This window comes from Larimichthys crocea, chromosome VIII (genome assembly GCF_000972845.2).
Source record: "Larimichthys crocea isolate SSNF chromosome VIII, L_crocea_2.0, whole genome shotgun sequence".
NCBI classification, from domain to species: Eukaryota; Metazoa; Chordata; class Actinopteri; family Sciaenidae; genus Larimichthys; species Larimichthys crocea.
This window is the reverse complement of record NC_040018.1, coordinates 19385832-19403621: the sequence shown is the minus strand read 5'-3', so window position 1 is coordinate 19403621 and position 17790 is coordinate 19385832. Positions and strand designations below refer to the sequence as shown.

At 39.2% G+C, this 17790-nt stretch overlaps 2 protein-coding genes and 1 long non-coding RNA gene across 10 annotated transcripts in view; 1 reads left to right on the top strand and 2 right to left on the bottom strand.

Moving 5' to 3' along the window:
* Nucleotides 1–638: 638 nt before the first annotated feature.
* Nucleotides 639–9948, bottom strand: LOC104918278 (tropomyosin alpha-1 chain). 6 transcript variants are annotated; one of them, XM_010730018.3, is made up of 10 exons: nt 9700–9947; nt 9159–9284; nt 6888–7021; nt 5809–5926; nt 5511–5581; nt 5282–5357; nt 5112–5174; nt 4889–4958; nt 4194–4272; nt 3546–3694 (listed from the first exon to the last, which is right to left on the bottom strand). In XM_010730018.3, the coding sequence occupies exons 1-10, from the start codon at nt 9811–9813 to the stop codon at nt 3691–3693; spliced, it is 855 nt and encodes a 284-aa protein (XP_010728320.1). In that variant the 5' UTR covers nt 9814–9947; the 3' UTR covers nt 3546–3690. The 6 variants fall into 6 exon arrangements, with proteins under 6 accessions (XP_010728477.1, XP_019134452.1, XP_019134450.1 ...); XM_010730175.3 differs by lacking the exons at nt 3546–3694; nt 4194–4272 and adding an exon at nt 639–1340 and having other exon boundaries at nt 9700–9948; XM_019278905.2 differs by lacking the exons at nt 3546–3694; nt 4194–4272 and adding an exon at nt 1987–2601 and having other exon boundaries at nt 9700–9948.
* Nucleotides 1388–1973, top strand: LOC113746355 (uncharacterized). Its single transcript, XR_003462787.1, has 2 exons — nt 1388–1835; nt 1870–1973. It is a non-coding gene; the product is annotated as an uncharacterized LOC113746355 (long non-coding RNA).
* Nucleotides 9949–14512: 4564 nt separating the features above from the next.
* tln2a (talin 2a) overlaps nt 14513–17790 on the bottom strand; it is an 89454-nt gene continuing 86176 nt past the window's right edge. For all 3 annotated transcript variants that reach the window (XM_010730372.3, XM_027281302.1, XM_027281303.1), the window contains one exon: nt 14513–17404. In XM_010730372.3, the coding sequence (XP_010728674.1) occupies nt 17276–17404 (129 nt within the window). In that variant the 3' untranslated portion in view covers nt 14513–17275. The remainder of the gene's footprint in view (nt 17405–17790) is intronic.

Sequence of the window (17790 nt, the reverse complement as noted above, 5' to 3'; positions counted from 1 at the left end):
TTAATAATAAACTGCAAAAAAAAAAAAACAGGGTTATAGCTCAAGTCTACCAAATATTTAAAATACATTTATATTGAATGTATATATTAAAATATACCTATAATTTCCTCTGCAAAAGTTCATTTATTTTTTTTTGCATTGTGTAAAGGACCCCTGCGTTGGATGTAGTGACATTTAGCAGTGTAATAGATTGCAACCGCCTCTTTTCACCCTCTCCTTAACGTGAAGGAGAAACAACCGCCTCTTTTCACCCTCTCCTTAACGTGAAGGAGAAACTATGGCTGCTGTGAAGCACACAAAAAAAAGTTAAAGACTTTCTAAAGTCAGTGTTCAGTTTGTCCGTTCTGTGCTAATGTATAACACGGCAATGCAACATAGTGGCCCCATAGCAGAGGACTCAAAAGGCTCATTCTAAGGTGACAACAACAAACATTTCACTAATGCAAACAGTTATTCATATTATGTAAACAGGGTCCACTGAAATCTTGGACATTGGACCTTTAACCTGAGTGAGGTATAGATTATTTCATGTGAGGAGATAACAGTTATTAAAGAAAAAGTTTCTCTTGGTAGTCTACATTTTCCCCCACATCTTATCATCTAAAGAAACTTTTGGAATAAAGCCAGACTTGGAGTTATTTATACTTCATTCTACCATTTATTCATGATCTTTACATATCCGAGATAAAATGGGAGAAACAAACAAATATGTTCCTCAAAATGAAAAGAAAAGTGAGTACAGTGTGCAAACATTTCTTTCATTTTGCTGAACACAAACAGTACATTCAAGTAACAGTGCTAAGAATACCTTCCTTGCCAAACTGGAACATCACTGACACTGAATAAATGTTTATAATACAGAAGAAACAAAGACACAAGCAACTTTACAAAAGTACACATAATAAAAGTCCCTTTTATATAACCTTGGCTTAACATATGGCTTTGTTTACAATGAATGTGCACTGTATTTTTACCCACAAAAGTGCAAATTCTCCCAACATATACATGTAAACCTATTAAAGATGTACAGTGGATTTTAACTGACCTTTGATTACAGTGTGTAACGGAAACAGTGTCGTTTAACTGTAGCTCAAAAGAAGCCGTTTTGTGCTACTTTGTGTAGAGCTTATATCTTCAGGATGACAAGGTCAGAGAACACATAAACACGAGGCCCAACATTATCTGTAGCAGCTGTATATGGGAGCCAGCCATATTCAGAGCAGATGAGGCAATGTGGGGCAGAGGAACAGAGCTGGGTCAAATGTTAACCATCTCCATTAGAGTCTGATCCAGCATCTGCTTTACGCTCAGGCCTTCTTCTTTAGCACGCGTGAGTTTATCTGTTAATATAGCATTGCATCGGTTAAAAGTCAGGGAAAACAAAAAAAACAGCGCAAAGATGCACAGAGTATAAACAGCTCTAGCTCAGGATAACAAACGGTGTTAGACATGTGCTGGATATTGTTACAAACCTTACACGTGTGAGAAATTTCACCTCTCAGTCTATATTTTTTTTGATAGCAGAAGTTACACTTCATTAAAGTACATACTCAAGTCACTCTAAATATTATACTCTTTAGACAGGGCTGTATTCTACACTGCGAGAGCTCGTTTTAGGACAAAACAACAACTCATTGCCCAGTTTGTGGTTTGATGATGGATTCTAATGACGCTCGCGCGGTATAGTCTATGACCAAGCAGCCACTTCAAACTGTTTCAGGTCAGTGAAAAGAAATGTGGATGATTTTAACCCTAAACTAGAGGCTGTATACCTCAGAAATTATCTCTCCATCATCCAGTGGTTCATGACCAAATTGTGAGATCAGAGACAGTCGGTCAAGTTTACTCTGATTTGTTCTGGAATGTCAGAGTTCAGAACCTCATGGCCAAAAATAAAATATGCCATTTATACAATAAACAAGTCAAAATGATGTGTCCAGACTGAAATACTACAGATAGAAATAAAAAATTTTTTTAAAAAGTAAAAAAAAAAATCTAACTTTCCAACCACTCAATTCTGCATTAAAATCAAAACAACTTCTTGTGATTTAAAATTTATACTTCAATATTTTTGTTGAAAACTTCCAACTTTCTGGTTCGCTGTTATATCATTAAAGAGGGGGATTCATGGAATGTCGAAGGAATTCTGGACCCCTTGCAGCATTTCATGAGCCTTCACCAGGAGTCGGCCACTAGCATCATCACCAGCCTTCACCCCAGGAGCAACAGCACCATCCGGATTTCAACTAGACCAATGTGCTACAACCCCGTCGATAACTGAGGATAATATCAAAACCACTGGGCAATTTTTCATAACCCGAGGTTGTGTGACCTCCCACCTGAAACTGCAGTTTGAGCATGCATAATGTGGAAATCATACATTTGTATCCTGTTTGTTGAAAGCATTACTTGTTTGAAATTTGTGTCATAGACACAGTTGTCAATACTCTTTATATCACAGCATTAGACAAAACGCCCGGACGTCTGAGTTTCAGAATAGTCAAAGTGTACGAGTGCCCGTTCCAGTTTAAGCCTCGTTTAAAGCTACTCTCAGTTCATTGGTCAGAAGACGGTTTTTCTCAAGCTGCTTGTATAGATGGTCTTGGCAGTCAGAAAGCAGGTAAGAGAAAAGGGAAAGAGACAGTTAGGCAGGTTAGTACAACAGGCAGAGAGTTGCTGATTTGAAGCGAATCACAAAGTGTCAGCTTGTATTCAAGCTGTTAAACTACCAAGCTCATGCTAAAGCAATAACTCGTTTCCAAAAGGGCTCACAACTTGTCACTAACTTGGTGTCCTGGTTACCGACAGCAACATCAGTTACTCATTAGCCCCCTTGTTTCTTTAACATTTACTGTTGTTTGTTTTTCTCCAGAGATACTGAGGATAGCCTGGAAGATACCTACACATAAGTGACCAATGCATAATGCAGATTCAAAGATTCAAGGATACTAGAAACTGTTCCGAAATATACTAGTGTCCTGATATAACTTTCCCCTCTTAAAAAAGACAAGGATGTAGACACAAAGATGATTAAGATGCTTCAGGAAGTACTTCCGTTTTAAAACATTACACATTACAGAAAGTGAATCTTTCTGCTCCAAACTCTAGAAACTGTCTATCCAAGCATGACTGCTGGTATTTTACCCTATTCATCCTAATCAAATGGTAAACCGAGAGGACAATCGTCACATTTCATGTTAACACTAATTTGTTATTGCTAAACAGAATTAATGAACACCCCAATATACCAAATAACAGTCCTCTCTAACAGAAAAGGGAACAGTTCATGTGAGGAGCTTCAGAGTTTATTCAAAAGCTACGCGACAAAACAAATTAAACAGAAGACAAATTAAAAAAAAAAAAAAAAAAAAAAAAAAAGAAAAAAAAAAAAAAAAAAAAAAAAAAAAAAAAAAAAAAAAAAAAAAAAAAAAAAAGTGACAAATGGAAATGAAGAAACATGGCAGAAGAAATGGGGAGGGGCAGGTGGAGATGGAAGAATGTTTATTTTACAGAAAGAAACACGGCTCAAAGTGTCTGTATGAGAAATGAACAGATGGATGGTGGCAGCGACGGCCCGATGTGCACAAGTAAAGGAATACAGAGACAGAGGAGACAGAAAGTTGGGCTGCGCTGCACAGGAGAGAGGTGATGACCAGCTCAACCAGCTTCTGGGGTGAAGGATGTAAAGACTTAGCTGTGGAGGGAGGGAAAAAAAAGGAGAAGAACAAAAGTGTTTGAGAGAGATATAAAATGTGTATGAAAAAGGAGGAATTGAAGATAACATGCAGAACCAAAAAAAAAAAAAAAAAAAAAAAAAAAAGGAAAAAGGGATGCAGAACTGAGGCAGAAATCAAAGAAAATATGAATGAAGCTCATGAGGAAATGTGACAGTGTGCAAGAAAATCATGAAGGGAACTTAACACTTGTGCTAAATGCTGTTAGTAGTTAACCCTGTCAAAAGCTTTGGGGAATCCAGAGGGGGAAAAAAAACTAGTCAAAAGTACATCCAAAACACCTGTAGTACACACAAATTAATGTTAGACAAGCAGTGAAGGAGGAATCCAATATCTAATATCAAATCTACAGTTTATAAAAATCACTGCACTCAAACATGCCACAAGAGGGAGCTACTGTTAGTTGGTAACAGTGGATCTAAAAAGGCACTATGCAGAAATAAGCGTGTGGTGAATTACATGGAAGTCATGTCGTTGAGGGCGTGGTCCAGCTCCTCGCTGATGGCCTTGTACTTCAGTTTCTGGGCATACAGCTCATCTATTGTGTGGTAATATATGAAGGTGGCAGTGAAGGGTTGGTAATAAAAGAAAAAAACAGTGCGTCAGAGAACAGAAGTCAAAAAAGGAAAAAACACAAATAGAGAAACTGAAAAAAAGAAAGAACAGGACAGAAATAGGAAGTGCACATGGAACAGCTGCTGATGCTGTGTCAGATTCCTGAGGAGTCACAGAGAAACTGCCTCACATGTTCCATGACCCTGAGAGGACTGATTGGGACCAAGCTGTACCTTGGACTGTCACTACATCAGAATGCCAAATAGCACCGTGCTGAGAAATGTTGCTGCCAACGTGAATAATATCTCGCGGCCTCTGTGGATCACTGCTTTGTGTCCCATTGCTCAGCAGACAACTGACAATGCAAACTATTTAACACCCTGCTGACCAGATAAATAATCTGACGGCACCAAACTTTACAAAAAAAAAAGGCACTCGTCTTTTTTTAAAAAGACCAATCCATGAGGTCTAAGAATGCTGTTTTGTGTTGACCTGTTGAGCAGTGACTGCCTTGTCCATCACGGCTGCATTTTAACAAACACACCCCTGAAAACAACTTTTTCAAACTGTATTAAAAATCAAGTGGAAAAGATTCGTACCTTCCAGGTCATCAATGGTCTTCTCAAGCTTGGCGACTGATCTCTCAGCGAACTCAGCACGAGTCTCAGCCTGAGTGGAGGAAGTCAAACATTAGGACATTAATAACCACAGCCCTACAGGACATTTTAAAGCACTTAGTGCTTTAAAATAAAAATATATATACACACACTCAGCATTAATTCCAGTAACTAATGAGTCATGAGCTAACTTTAGTCAACCCACCTCCTTCAGCTTGTCTGTAAGAACCTTGATCTCCTCCTCGTATTTGTCCTCCTTCTGTGAGTACTGTGGTTGTACACAAAAGCAAAAGTTAGGAAAATATAAACGATAGTTTTAAAACAAATTTCAAGCGTTTATGCAGTATATTGTTATAAATCTTCAGACATGCTTACTTTCTCTGCCTGAGCCTCCAGAGACTTCAGGTTGTTTGTCACGGTCTTCAGCTCCTCGTCGAGCTCAGAGCATTTGCTTTTGATTTATGGGTTTGGTTGAAGAAGCAGGAAGACGCCACAGACAAAAGAAAAACAATTACAAAAGAATGCATCTAAAATGTTATTTTGAGATGTGACCGGGAGAAACAGGTGGAGGGGATGGGAGCAGGAATGAGAGGGAAGTTGTTACCTCTCAGACAGCTCAGCGCGCTCTTCTGTACGTTCCAAGTCACTCTCAATGATCACCAGTTTACGGGCCACCTGAAGTCACAAACAACAAAGTTTAGCCCCGCACTAGTTAGTTCAAAAAACAGATAATTACATTCCTTAATTTATCTAGTGTCATTCTTATAGTTAATTAGGACTGATAGGCTGATATGCCATCTGTCAAAAAGCGATCACTGACGTCAGCTGTCTCATTAAAGTCAAGAAATGTAGAAAATGCTAAGCTCAAAGTTCAGAGCGACGTGAACAGCTGAGAAACTTGCCTCCTCGTATTTGCGGTCAGCCTCCTCTGCGATGTGTTTGGCCTCCTTCAGTTGGATCTCCTGCAGCTCCATCTTCTCCTCGTCCTTCATTGCCCTGTTCTCAATGACCTTCATTCCTCTGTGGGAAAGCAAATAGTGTGACGGGTAAGTGGTGAGTCTTGTTTTGATATTTCCCTCTTGCAGGATTGATTAAGAGATCAGTAGTATGTCTTATTAAGCGGGCCCAGGAAATCACATTGTTATGTGGCTTTAAAGGGAAGTTTACCCATCAAGGTTGGTGATGGTCTGAAATTCAAAGACTACATAGACTCTCACACACACACTGGATTATTATCTGGACTACATGTGTGGATACTTAACATGCACACTGGTCACCCAAGGTGTGTTGGGCAACACTGTGTAGAGCATGATTCACAGTGAGGAGTGTGACTGTATTAGCCATACACGTCATACTAACAAACATCATTTAAGTTTCCAGCAAAAATGCTGCAGATGTTCTGGGTTGCACATTTATATATTGCATTTATAATAAAGAAATTTGGTGCAAGTGCAACATTGACTAATTAATGCTACTATGCAAAACACCAAAGAAGAAAAACTATTTTGCTATGTTTTAAATTTAGTGGATACTTCTGAACATCAGTGCAATATGACTTCCAGCCACCAGCGGCAGTACTGAGAGAAATTCAACAGCATGCAACATGTTCGGTCTCCAGTTTTTTTTTGTATACTGTAGTTTGGCAGAATCCACATTTCAGTGCTAGAGTCATAAATCCTAGAGTCTAAAAAAAAAAAAAGGCATTCGGTGCCAGCATGATCACTGCGCTCCAGAGTTTTGCAGCAGCACAGCACCCAATACTAGTACGGCGACGTGACTGTGTGTGGATTTCATTCTGTTTGACTATGAAAATCTAAAAACATGCTGTCCAAATCCTGTCACGTCAAGTATTATGTTTCACCGAGACAAATAAAGTGAAATGTGAGGTTCTGGCTAAACAGAGTGCACCTGTTATTTTTGCTTTACGCCGCACATGGGTGACTCGTGATGGAGTCTGTTTCCCCAGGTGCAAGGTACCCACCTCTCGCTCTCGTCAGCGGCCTTCTCAGCCTCCTCCAGCTTGGTCAGAGCTGTGGCCAGACGCTCCTGAGCACGGTCCAACTCCTCCTCAACCAGCTGGATACGTCTGTTCAGGGAAGCTACATCACCCTCAGCCTGGGAGAGCACAATCATTGAGAAGTCAGATCAGGTGCATTTGTATTGTAAGTATGCTTCAGTACCCTGGGCTTTGCAGGGTTACATCCTATGCTCTCCTGGGAGAGTTTGGGCTGGGTCAGGAACACACCCAGAGGAGGGATGCAGGCTCTGATATGCACATTTTACACACAGGTTGTTGGTGACTCCCTATTTTAACACACATTTTAAACCCTTATCGTGCAAGCAGTACATTTAAAATAAAAAAGGTAATTAGCCACCATTCCTTCCCTCTCTCTTTCTAGTCAAACCTGCTGTGATTCATTCATCCTGTCCCATGAACAAATAAGTTACAATTTATTTCTAATGGTTTCTCCACCTAGCCTGGAGTTTTGCACAGGGCAGGACCTGTGGTGCTGCAGCAGGACGCTAGTCTACTTGTTACAGGGAGGTTTGTTTATTGTGGACGCGCCGGGTGGAGTCCTTTCATCCACCCATGGTTTAACTCACATCCTGCGGATGGGCTAATACCAAACCTGTCTGTATTAGAGCACAAACCGACGCTGTCTGGGGCCTAGCAAAGACACGCTTTTTGACCAGATTTACCCCCCTAATGCCGTCGACAGTCTGGGGATTAATTGCCTTAAATAATTAGCAGTGGCTTACTGCTTCCCTCGCACTCCTCTCCTGGTTGAGTTCCCGCTGTAGTAACGCTGCCCGGTCCTCCGCCGCATCGGCCTGCTCCTGCAACGACTTGATTTTCTTCTTCACAGCTTCCAGAGAGCTCCCACCGGCCATTTTCGGCTGTTTTTTTTTTTAATTGTTTCAGCTTAAGCTCGTTTTTTTGTGTTTTTTTTAGCCCTCAGCTTTGTGCGGGGCTGCCTCAAACCGCAGACACACACACACACTCACGCACACTCTGGAGACGCGGCGCGTTTGATCCCTGCCCCCACCGGCCTTAATCAACCGCTGATGAGGATTGGGACGTGCCACCCAGCCCGGAAGTACCTGATTTTACTCGCGAATGATAACATTTATAAAATGAATTAAAAAAAAAAACAATGTTTGAATTGTGCTAGTTTCTAGTGCGCTTTCAAATTGATTTCGTGTTATTTCGCATGCCCTTTGTCAATAAAACAACTCTCTAAAATCAGGAGCTGTTTTCAGTGCATCCCCTACTGGTAAATTGAGCCAACCCTATCAAAACCACAGCCTCAGACATTGGTCACTGATTCAGCCATCATGAGCTACGACAGCACAAGTTACAACTGCCTATACATTAAACAGTTTGAGTGTTCCTAAAGAGCACATTATTATTATTATTATTAGTATTATACATTTCTCAGCTGTTTCTGTCCTGCTGTGTGTGATCGCACACACTTGTTTTCCTGCTACAAGTGGAGTCATTTCATTTCATGCTGCTATCACTCGTGTATTTCCTGTATTTGTTTAATTTATTGTTTGCAATTTTCATCGTCATCTCTTGGTTATTTTATGTGATTCGTTTTTTATTTTCGTATGTTGTGAAAAAAAGTACTTCTATTGAAATGGTTTATACTTATTATACATAAGTGCTCAAAATGTATGGTGAATAGTTTTTCGGCTACTTTACTAATATTCGGTATCTATCTGCTTTTTTGTTTTGTTTTCTAAAGTCATCTTATCTAATATTGTTGTTGTTTTTGGTGACGTCACTGTCGCTGATTCTGACGTAATCAGTCAGGTGTAACTGGGGTAACATTAAACCCAATGAACTGGTAATTTCATCAGGGTTTGACATATCTGCCAAGATGAAACCAGAACAACTACAAATCTGTCAAGGATTTGAGGGCCAAATTTTGCTTGTAAAATGCCGGACTGAAACCTTACACTGGTCCTCAGATTTGTCCAAATGGCTGTGGAATGCACTGTCAAGCCAGTGACCTTATAAAGTTGTGACCATATAAAGCAAGCACAAGAGCTAAATTTAACTATCTATATTTTCTTCTTATATGGCCCATAGACATCTTAAAATTGATAATTGTATAACAATCATTAGAGTAAATCTGGATGGGGTTGGTAATCTTAGTTTCCTGACATGACCCAAAGAGGTGATTCAAGGTCACTCCATTAGGCACTGGGTTCCCCACTTGGGGTTTCTCCACTAGTCAGAACTCACATCTGCGGCCTTCTTCTCAGCAAGCTCCAGTTTCTCCTGGGCATCCTTCAGAGCTTCAGAGTATTTGTCCAACTCATCCTCAGTTCCCTTCAGCTTCTTCTGCAGTGCCACCAAGTCATCTTCAAGCTTGTACACAGAGAAACACAGAGACAGAAATTTACTAACAAGAAGATATCATTACTCTGACACTCACCAAGCATGTTACACCTCATAATGTCTGTAAATGATCTCTGAGGTGTGGAAACAAGAATGTTTGCACTAAGTAATAAACTTTTAATCAGCCATTTAGAAATACAATTAAAATAATTGCTAAATCATAAGGGATCCAATAGTAAATGTAAAATGTTTCCAACTTCATGCAGCCTAAATATGAAGTAAAATAACAAGGAGCAAACATTATGATTTTTAAAACTTAATTTAATCCTATGAAGACACACATTAATCCTCAGTAACAGCACAGTGGATAGGCAGCGTCAGGCGCATCGTGCCTTTGGCACCGGTGCGTAAAAGCACCAGAGCGAGTCTCACACTGGATGCCGACCTGTTTGCTCCTGTCCTCAGCTGCCTTCTTGTCTGACTCGGCCTGCTCAGCTCTGTCCAAGGCGTTCTCCTTGTCGAGCTTGAGCATCTGCATCTTCTTCTTGATGGCATCCATGGCTGTTTAGTGGTGGTGTCCGCGCAAAGCAAAAACAAAAGAAAACTGATTGAAAGGATCGGAGCGTCTGAACCACACTGAACACCAAGCTGGAGTGCGAGCTCGCCTGGGTTGTAGTGAGTCAAATATGTAGTTTGGCTGGGAAGTTACTGGACACCCAATACTTTTTTGGAAACAACTGCAGCTGCCTCCCAACGTGGGACCTGTCTTTTTATTGGATGCCTTCAGTGATTCGCTCCTCCAAGACATTTGACCACTTGTATGACTATACATGGGGTATGGACGTCAGGAAGGCACTCCCACATCACACCAAGACGTCCACTCATATTCCTAACACCCCCCAAGAGACGTGCAGGAAGTATTGTGTAGTAGCTCTTCTGAGGGAGGTTATTTGGGAATAACATGCTGATGATAATGACCTAATTATCACGCACGAAGATAACCTTTGATAATTTAATAATTGTCTTACAATTATTTTATATTTATTATATGAAATAAAATATATTAGACACTGTTTAATGAACCACAAAACAGATATTGGTACCATAATCAATTATAATACCACTCCACGCATTAGAGCTATTCATACAAAACAAATATATCTGATTGGATAAGCCCCTGTGAAAGTTCTTCTCTTTCTCTCTGTGGGGTGTCATATTAGCCAGTAGCCTATGACTTGTTTGTCTTCCAGGGATCATTTCAGCAGCTCCCTCACAGCATAGTTTAACATCCGAGCAGCAATCAGATAGCCTTTGCTGTCTCTAGAGGTGTATCATCAACCTTGTTCAGCTCACAGCTAACACATGCCTGAGATCTCAAATGGGGTACAGTGGATACAGTGCCGTGCACAGTGGAAGATACAGAAGCTTTGACATTTCAACAGCCCCCTCTTAAAGCCCCTCTGTGATAGTTCATGGGGCCACTGGCACGGCCGCAGCTGTCACACACAACCTATAGGCAGGACTGGTTGAGTAATAATAGTTTACTGTCGACTACAGTAATTAATTTTTGTACATGTTAGAGAAATTGGACCTTGAGAAGAAGAAACTCTCTCCAAATCTTTCTAAATATAAGTTAATGGGTGAAACTAAGATGTATTGTAATAAAGGTTAGATATTCTATACACACACACACACACTTCTGTTATGTAATACTATATGAAGAGCACTGTCTTCTTATTCATAAGGCATAACAACCCACATTGGCAGTATTTTGTCATTGTCTAAAGAGTCTTTAGACTTTAACATCCCTTCCTTCCTGTCTCTATCCTGCTTGGGTTTTGTTGAGTGCATATTTGTGGACTCTTACTGTTTGAAGAACACCTGCTTGACTCTGTCCATGGCCCCCGTAGACACTCCCACCCTTACCGAGCTTGACTTTTAGAAAAGGGGCATTAGCTTTTGTTAAAGTCAAATCGGTCTCTGTTTGGTTCCTTTGTGATGGTAATTGAGTGGAAAAAATATAAAATAAAAACAAGAAGCTTATAAGTCACACTGAAAACTCCTCAAAGTTTCTTCATTGTCTAAGTCTTGATTAATCAAAAATAGTATAATCTGGACTAATAATGATGGTGTAAATGCTTCTTCATGGACAGCTCAAGAAGAAAACACAAAAAATTGGCCTGAAAGTTTTCGTTAAGATTTTTTTTTACAAAGTCTACTTTTCGCATTAAAGCATTTGTCCCTTTTCTACTGTGCATTATTCTATCTCTTTGGTGGTCTGCCCTGATATCCTTTCTGTGGAGCTTTTTTTAAGGCAGTCAGCTGTTACTGTGTTGTCATCCAACCATGTGTTTTGTGGCCGTTAAGCAGCCAGCTAGGCATGCCAGTCATATACAGAGATCAGAGGGGCTCATGGTGCAATCCATGTCACCCTAGCACCCTGGACAGATAAAGAGGTGAATGTTGCCGCATTGTACCTGTCCAACAATTAATGATTTAGTCAGATTAAGTGTTAGGGTTTTGATTCAGGTTTCTGCAAATCACATTAAAACACTTTGCCCTAGAGTTCTTCACTGCAGACACTGTCAATATTTTATAATGGTATAAAAGATGTTTTTTTATTCTCTTTCCAGGGCGATTATATATGGACAACATGTTTACAGTGTTTCTGCCTGCAGCAAAGACAAAGTGGTCATCTCCACAATGCTTTGGAGCCTTTTATCACGTTGTTTTGTTCACACTAATGTTAGGGAACTTGCCAGTCAACCACAGCCTAATGTCTAAATGTAGCTCAATTGACCATTACAGAGTGAATGTGGCAAAACAGGTCATGCTTCTCAAATAAAAGCTGCTAAATCAGGTCTCATTGTTCCATATCCTAGGCATTATATCTTGAGTAGTGCTCAGAGAAAATCAATGGTATATTTCTCAACGAAGCATCTGTCTTTGAATTGCTCTGTTCACCTTGAAAAAAAGTGTCAGCATTCAGCCAAATTTATTCTGATGGTGTGATAATTGAAACAACCCTCAGTGTTCCCAGAATTCCCATCATGCAGTAAAGCATGTGGCCCTTTATCTATGATATAGCCTTTTATTATAGCAACATGTGAAGTTTAAATTTGAGTGTTTGATGTCATTATGTGATCATTGTTGTAAAGAACTCATAAATCTAAACACAGTTTTTGTTTCTGTGATGCAGAATAGCACAGCATAGTGTCTGATCTCTTCTGTAGTTGAGTGAATATTATAATTCACATTATCTTGTATTTTACATGGAATACAACAGTTAGCAGGTCAAATGTTTAGTCAAACCTTGATGCTGCAGTGTTAGAAAGCCCAGATCAGTTTGAACAGTTCATTACAGATGTTTTAAGGCCGCTGGGTGAGCAGTTCCCAGACAAAAATGGGAGTATTGTGATGGTTTCATTGTTAATGTCTGGATTGGAATTTCTCATCTCCTCCTCAATAATTAATAGCATTCAGGAGGCATAATGTTGGTGTTTCACCACCACCTCCGCCTGAGTCAAACCTTATCTCTTGTTGTGATTCAGCCTAATCAAGCTCATCCTAACGGTTTAGACGTGCACAGCTTCTGTGTGAGGTCATGAATAGGTCAAAGATATCAATGTGATGAGTGTGTCTAGCCACACAATGCTTGTCGGAGTATGTCATTATTGTGTGATTTTCCATCAGTGGAGTAACACAGCCAACAATCTGATGTGACACTGATCTTTTTATTGAAAGGAAAATGTGAAAAATGAATCACTGGCAAAGTGTCTGAGAAAAAAGAATCAAGAATCTGGCGGCCACAAGTCACGACAGGTAAATTTATATTGAATACAACTGTCTTAAGTGGATGAAGCCTCTAACTCTGCTATGTAGCTTGCTGAAGTCATCAGTAACTGTACCCACTTTCTGACGTTTATTATAATTAGATTTAGGGCATAAAAATAATGGATGAGCTGTCTTCTATCAGCTGCTTGTCCGCATTAAATTCAATGCCCTCGTCCTTTTTGCCAGGGTTCTTGCTGTCTCCCCAGTAGCAAGGCCTCTTATTACAAGTCAGATGCAATATGAACTGGAAAAGAGTCAATGAGATTTTTATTCCTAGAAAATCCTATTTCCGTCACTTGGAAAAGGGAACAGTTATAGCTTAAAAGACAAATTATAGCAAAAAAAAAAAAAAAGGGATTCCACGTTTAAACACAGTTCTGGGAGCAGCTGTGACACTGTAATTGACATTGCCGCCTCAAATTTTAGTGCCGGACAAATATAGCACAGGTCTGAGTTCATAGCATGGACTCAATATAGCTTCAGGTTTAGTGCTGACTGAGAAATACCATCTTGTCCTGACACTAAACACTAAACTGACACAGACAGTTAAAGAGATCTTGTTCACTTGCCAGAGCTCTTCTCTCTCTCTGTTTCTCACTGGGACTGAAAAACTTGTAGTGGTGTTAAGTATCCTGTCAGTACTACTGTTGAGACATTGTGAGAGGATGTAACAGACAAGACAAAGAGCTAAATGATACTTACAAACTGCCAGAAATGAAATTCTGGTGAATAACTTATTCTCTATAGATCTGGGTATTGAACCTCAGTACAAGAAAATGTGTTTGTTGCATCAAGGACTGAAAACTGTGAAGTGTAGAAAGTTGGGATTTAATATTTTGTCCAATTCTGGTTGGACAGAATATCTGTTTTTATTCTGTTTTGCTTCTATTCAGTGTTGTATTTTCTTTGTATTTTTCCCACCTTCCCTTTCTGTCCTGTTCAATATACTTTATGTAAAAACATGTAAACTATAAATAAAGTATTTAAAAAGAAAGTTATATACATATTCATACCCAACGTAATGTGTTAGACATTTGAGCATGTGAGGAGTTTGATTCAGGCTGTGTAATTCAAACAGCTTTAATGTCAAATCATGTATGCATGTTTTTCTTAAAAACAAAAGGTTTATTCAGCTAACTATTGGGAGTGCAAAGAAAGGTGAGAAGTTTCATTGACAGTAAATAGATAGTAAATAGATAAGTTTCTATTCTTTATTCTTTCTTTAACAAGAAAATATATATATTCCAATGCTTACCTTACTGTTTTTTTTTGTTTGTTTTTTTCAAAACAGGGAGAATTATTTCTTTTATAATGGAGGACAAAGGGATGTGTTTGTAACCTAGTAAGTGACAATATGATGGCACACTGTAAAATGCACACAAGCTTCGGTCTTTGTTTCACAAAAGGAAATTTGACACACAAAGTTACATTGAAATGCTTTATTTTCAGTGAATACAAAAAATAGTTTTATTGAGGCCAGATAAATATCTTTTATATTGTATGTTATCACTTTTCTTTATTGTAGTAACTTCATAATTTTTTATTTCTGTTAGGTGAGGGGGAGAAAAAAAAGAAAACATACAGAACACTTCAATTTACTCCACATCATTGAAATGCTTCACGACATCTTAATGGTGACAGATATATCGAAATGTTCTTATCACATTTATCTTTCGTAGAGCCTTAAAAGCACAAGGAAAACAAAGCCCATTCATAAAATTTCTGTGACTTCATAACATACAATAAAGCAGTTGACAGACCTGAATCACCAGTCAATGGTAGTTCAGAAGCACTGTGGTACATGCCCATGGAATGCAGTACAAAAATGTGTTCATATATATACATACTTATATATATATACTGACTGATGGTACATTTTAAACAGCAACACATTTTTTTTGACTGGCGGACAGTTCCTCTGTCATCCCCGAAAAGGCCTTACATGTGGCAGAAAGAGTAAAGGAGAAGGATAGAGGGGATGCAGTTGGTTCAGCACTTAAGAGGAACGGTACGTTAACAAGTGGGACAACAAATGTTAGAAAACCCACCGACATGAACAGACATTCTCAAAATCACCTTGCTTGTCCAGTACCTTCTTATTGACCGATGAGGTGAAGCTGTCACTCAAGCAGACCAGACACAGTATGGGCTACGGACTAAGGCACTAATAATAACACTACAGACTTGACTGATGATTAGTGGAACCCAACCCACCCTCCACCCCTCCCTCCCACGCTTACACACAAAATACAATGGCAGAAAACACCTCTGAATTCAGACCTAACCGTTTAAAAAAAAAAAAAAGAAAAGAAAAGTGATGGTCTGTCTTTAGCTATACTGTCTGTCCGTGGAGGTCAAAATCACTCAGTGCATCCATAAATGTTTTACTCTGTCGCTGTAAAAACAAACAGATGCATCTGAAGCATAAAGCCATGCATTTTTCACAGCAGGACCTAATCTTACAATATACTGTAGTTTAATATTGAAACACAGCCCGTATAGTAAGACGAGGGAACCAAACACACTACAATCAAACTCGGTAAACAAAAAGGTTCCTCTATTGCAGCAAGTAGTATATTCAGTAAAGTCGCACAGAGCATCCTTAAATTCAGACACAGACGAACAAAATAGGAGATTAACTGCAGTGATTAGCGTTGCAGTCACTTCACTTTCAATTCACTTCAATCCTTTTTTTTTTTTTCTTCTTGGCTCATTTCAAAGTTATTTTTGAGATTTGGCTGCTTTTTGAATTTACACATTTGGAGGTGAACTGACTCAAATCAAATCGCTGGCAGTGATTTGAGTATTGCTGGAAAAAAAAGGGGCTGAAATCGCTGACAGTGGAAATAAATCAGCAGAGAGTAGTAACCATCAGACAAAGCACAGAAGCGGCACTGCATGGCATTTAATCGATTCAAAAGGTCTGAGGTATTTACAGGTATTATTAATTTGCATGATGTTGTAGCCAATCAACCTGCACGGTTACTCTAACCACCATATTTTGTGCAATATCATCTCCTGTATTATTACTTGAAATTTGCATGGTGGAACGGCAACCAATGCTGCCCTCTAAAGCACCATCCACGTTATTGCATCGTCAACATGAAGTTGTGTTCATATTGTGTGTAGTTCTCAATACCTGAAATGATAAGGAATAAAATAAAAAGGTGTTTGAAAGATTGGGCAAGATATCCGATTGGAAGTTGCCACAGGCTCAGCTAGTGGTGGTAAAGACTATTCTGTGTAGAAATAGATTCACGTGGTAACTTAATGTTAAACATTCTACTTGAGTCTTAGCGGCTGCACATGGTGACACCTATATTCAAGGGCTTAGACAAACATGTAGAATATTTTGCATCTTGAAAAGACATTTTGCATGTTGAGCCCGTCAGTATCAGTATTAAAAGTCTGACAAAAAGCACTGTCTACTTTAAAAAGGAACATTCCCAAAAACAACTGTCCATTATTGAAATTTACAGCGTGGTCCATGAAACAACTACCATTCTTCATATTAGGATTAATGACCACTGAATTAAAGACACCCCACATGATTAAAACAGATATTAAAAAGGTGCCAATTTGAAGCATAAAGACCAACAATCGTACAAATATCAAAGTACCGAGCTGAATTCTTTTTGTGGTGCTGCAGTTAAACGGCTATATCACATGAGTGGCAATACAATCAATTCTTCATCTTAAAAGTGTGTGAATTAGAGCTGCAATTTTGTGAAACAAACAAACAAACAAACAAAAAAAAGAAACTGTAGCTCATGGGCAAACGTGAGAGCGTATGAGCTGTGTGGTTTGTCCCAAGCATGTCACATTCTGGTTCAGATTACATCGGTCAAAATAGTTATGCTATACATGAGGACAAAAAGCAGTCCTTCAATCGATTCACCACATTCTCTATGTTGTTTGCAGGAAGTAGTCAGTTCCACACAGTAGTATTTATAACTTTCTAGTAGTTGATTTTAAAAGATATTTTCATATCATGTGTGCTCAGTCAACCGTGTTCACTGCAGACTTGGGCGTTACTGGTTTCCTAAATCAGTCTCAATATATCTGTCGCTGTGGGCCACATACCTGTTCACTTGTGCCAATTAAAAGGACACAGATTCATACACAAATACAGATGTGCTCTTCACACTGCTTCAGGTGTATGCAGCAGTGATGGAACGTTTGAATAGTTAGTTGTTGTCCTCTCGTAGTTCACTTGGCAGGAACTTGTACTGCTGCTGTCTGATCTGAGCCAGTTTCTTCCTGGCTTCTTCCAGCTCTCTCTCCTTTCTCAGCATCTCCTCTTGAGCTGCAATGATCTAAACAGACGAAAAAAAAAAAAAGCATATAACATTTTGTCTTTATTTCTGGCCTAAAATATATTTAGAGATAGCAGCTTAAAAATGTGCCATGTGTAAAATTCTGATGCATTTTACACATCGATTTTATGTATCACTGTTCATTGCCGATTCGTCAACAGGTTGTAACACAACTTAAAGAATGAACCATGACCTTCTTAGTTACCTGTAACAGCCTCTTTCCCTACAGTATCAACAGTGCGCTAACATTAACAAACCTACATTACTGCAAAGAATGTGAAATATATTGGGATGTAGTGATTTTAGCTGGCTAACAATTGCTTTCTGTAAAACATGGATTTCAATGGTTTGAGCGTTTCTTTGTGTAGATTTACCTGCTCGAGTGT

Excerpts from the sequence above, each read along its gene's own strand:
- LOC104918278 (XM_010730175.3), bottom strand. The coding sequence starts at position 9,813 with ATGGATGCCATCAAGAAGAAGATGCAGATGCTCAAGCTCGACAAGGAG. Across the intron at positions 5,927-6,887 it reads GCCGCTGACGAGAGCGAGAG|AGGAATGAAGGTCATTGAGA; the intron begins GTGGGTACCTTG and ends GCTTTCCCACAG. Across the intron at positions 5,358-5,510 it reads CGCGCTGAGCTGTCTGAGAG|CAAATGCTCTGAGCTCGACG; the intron begins GTAACAACTTCC and ends ATAAATCAAAAG.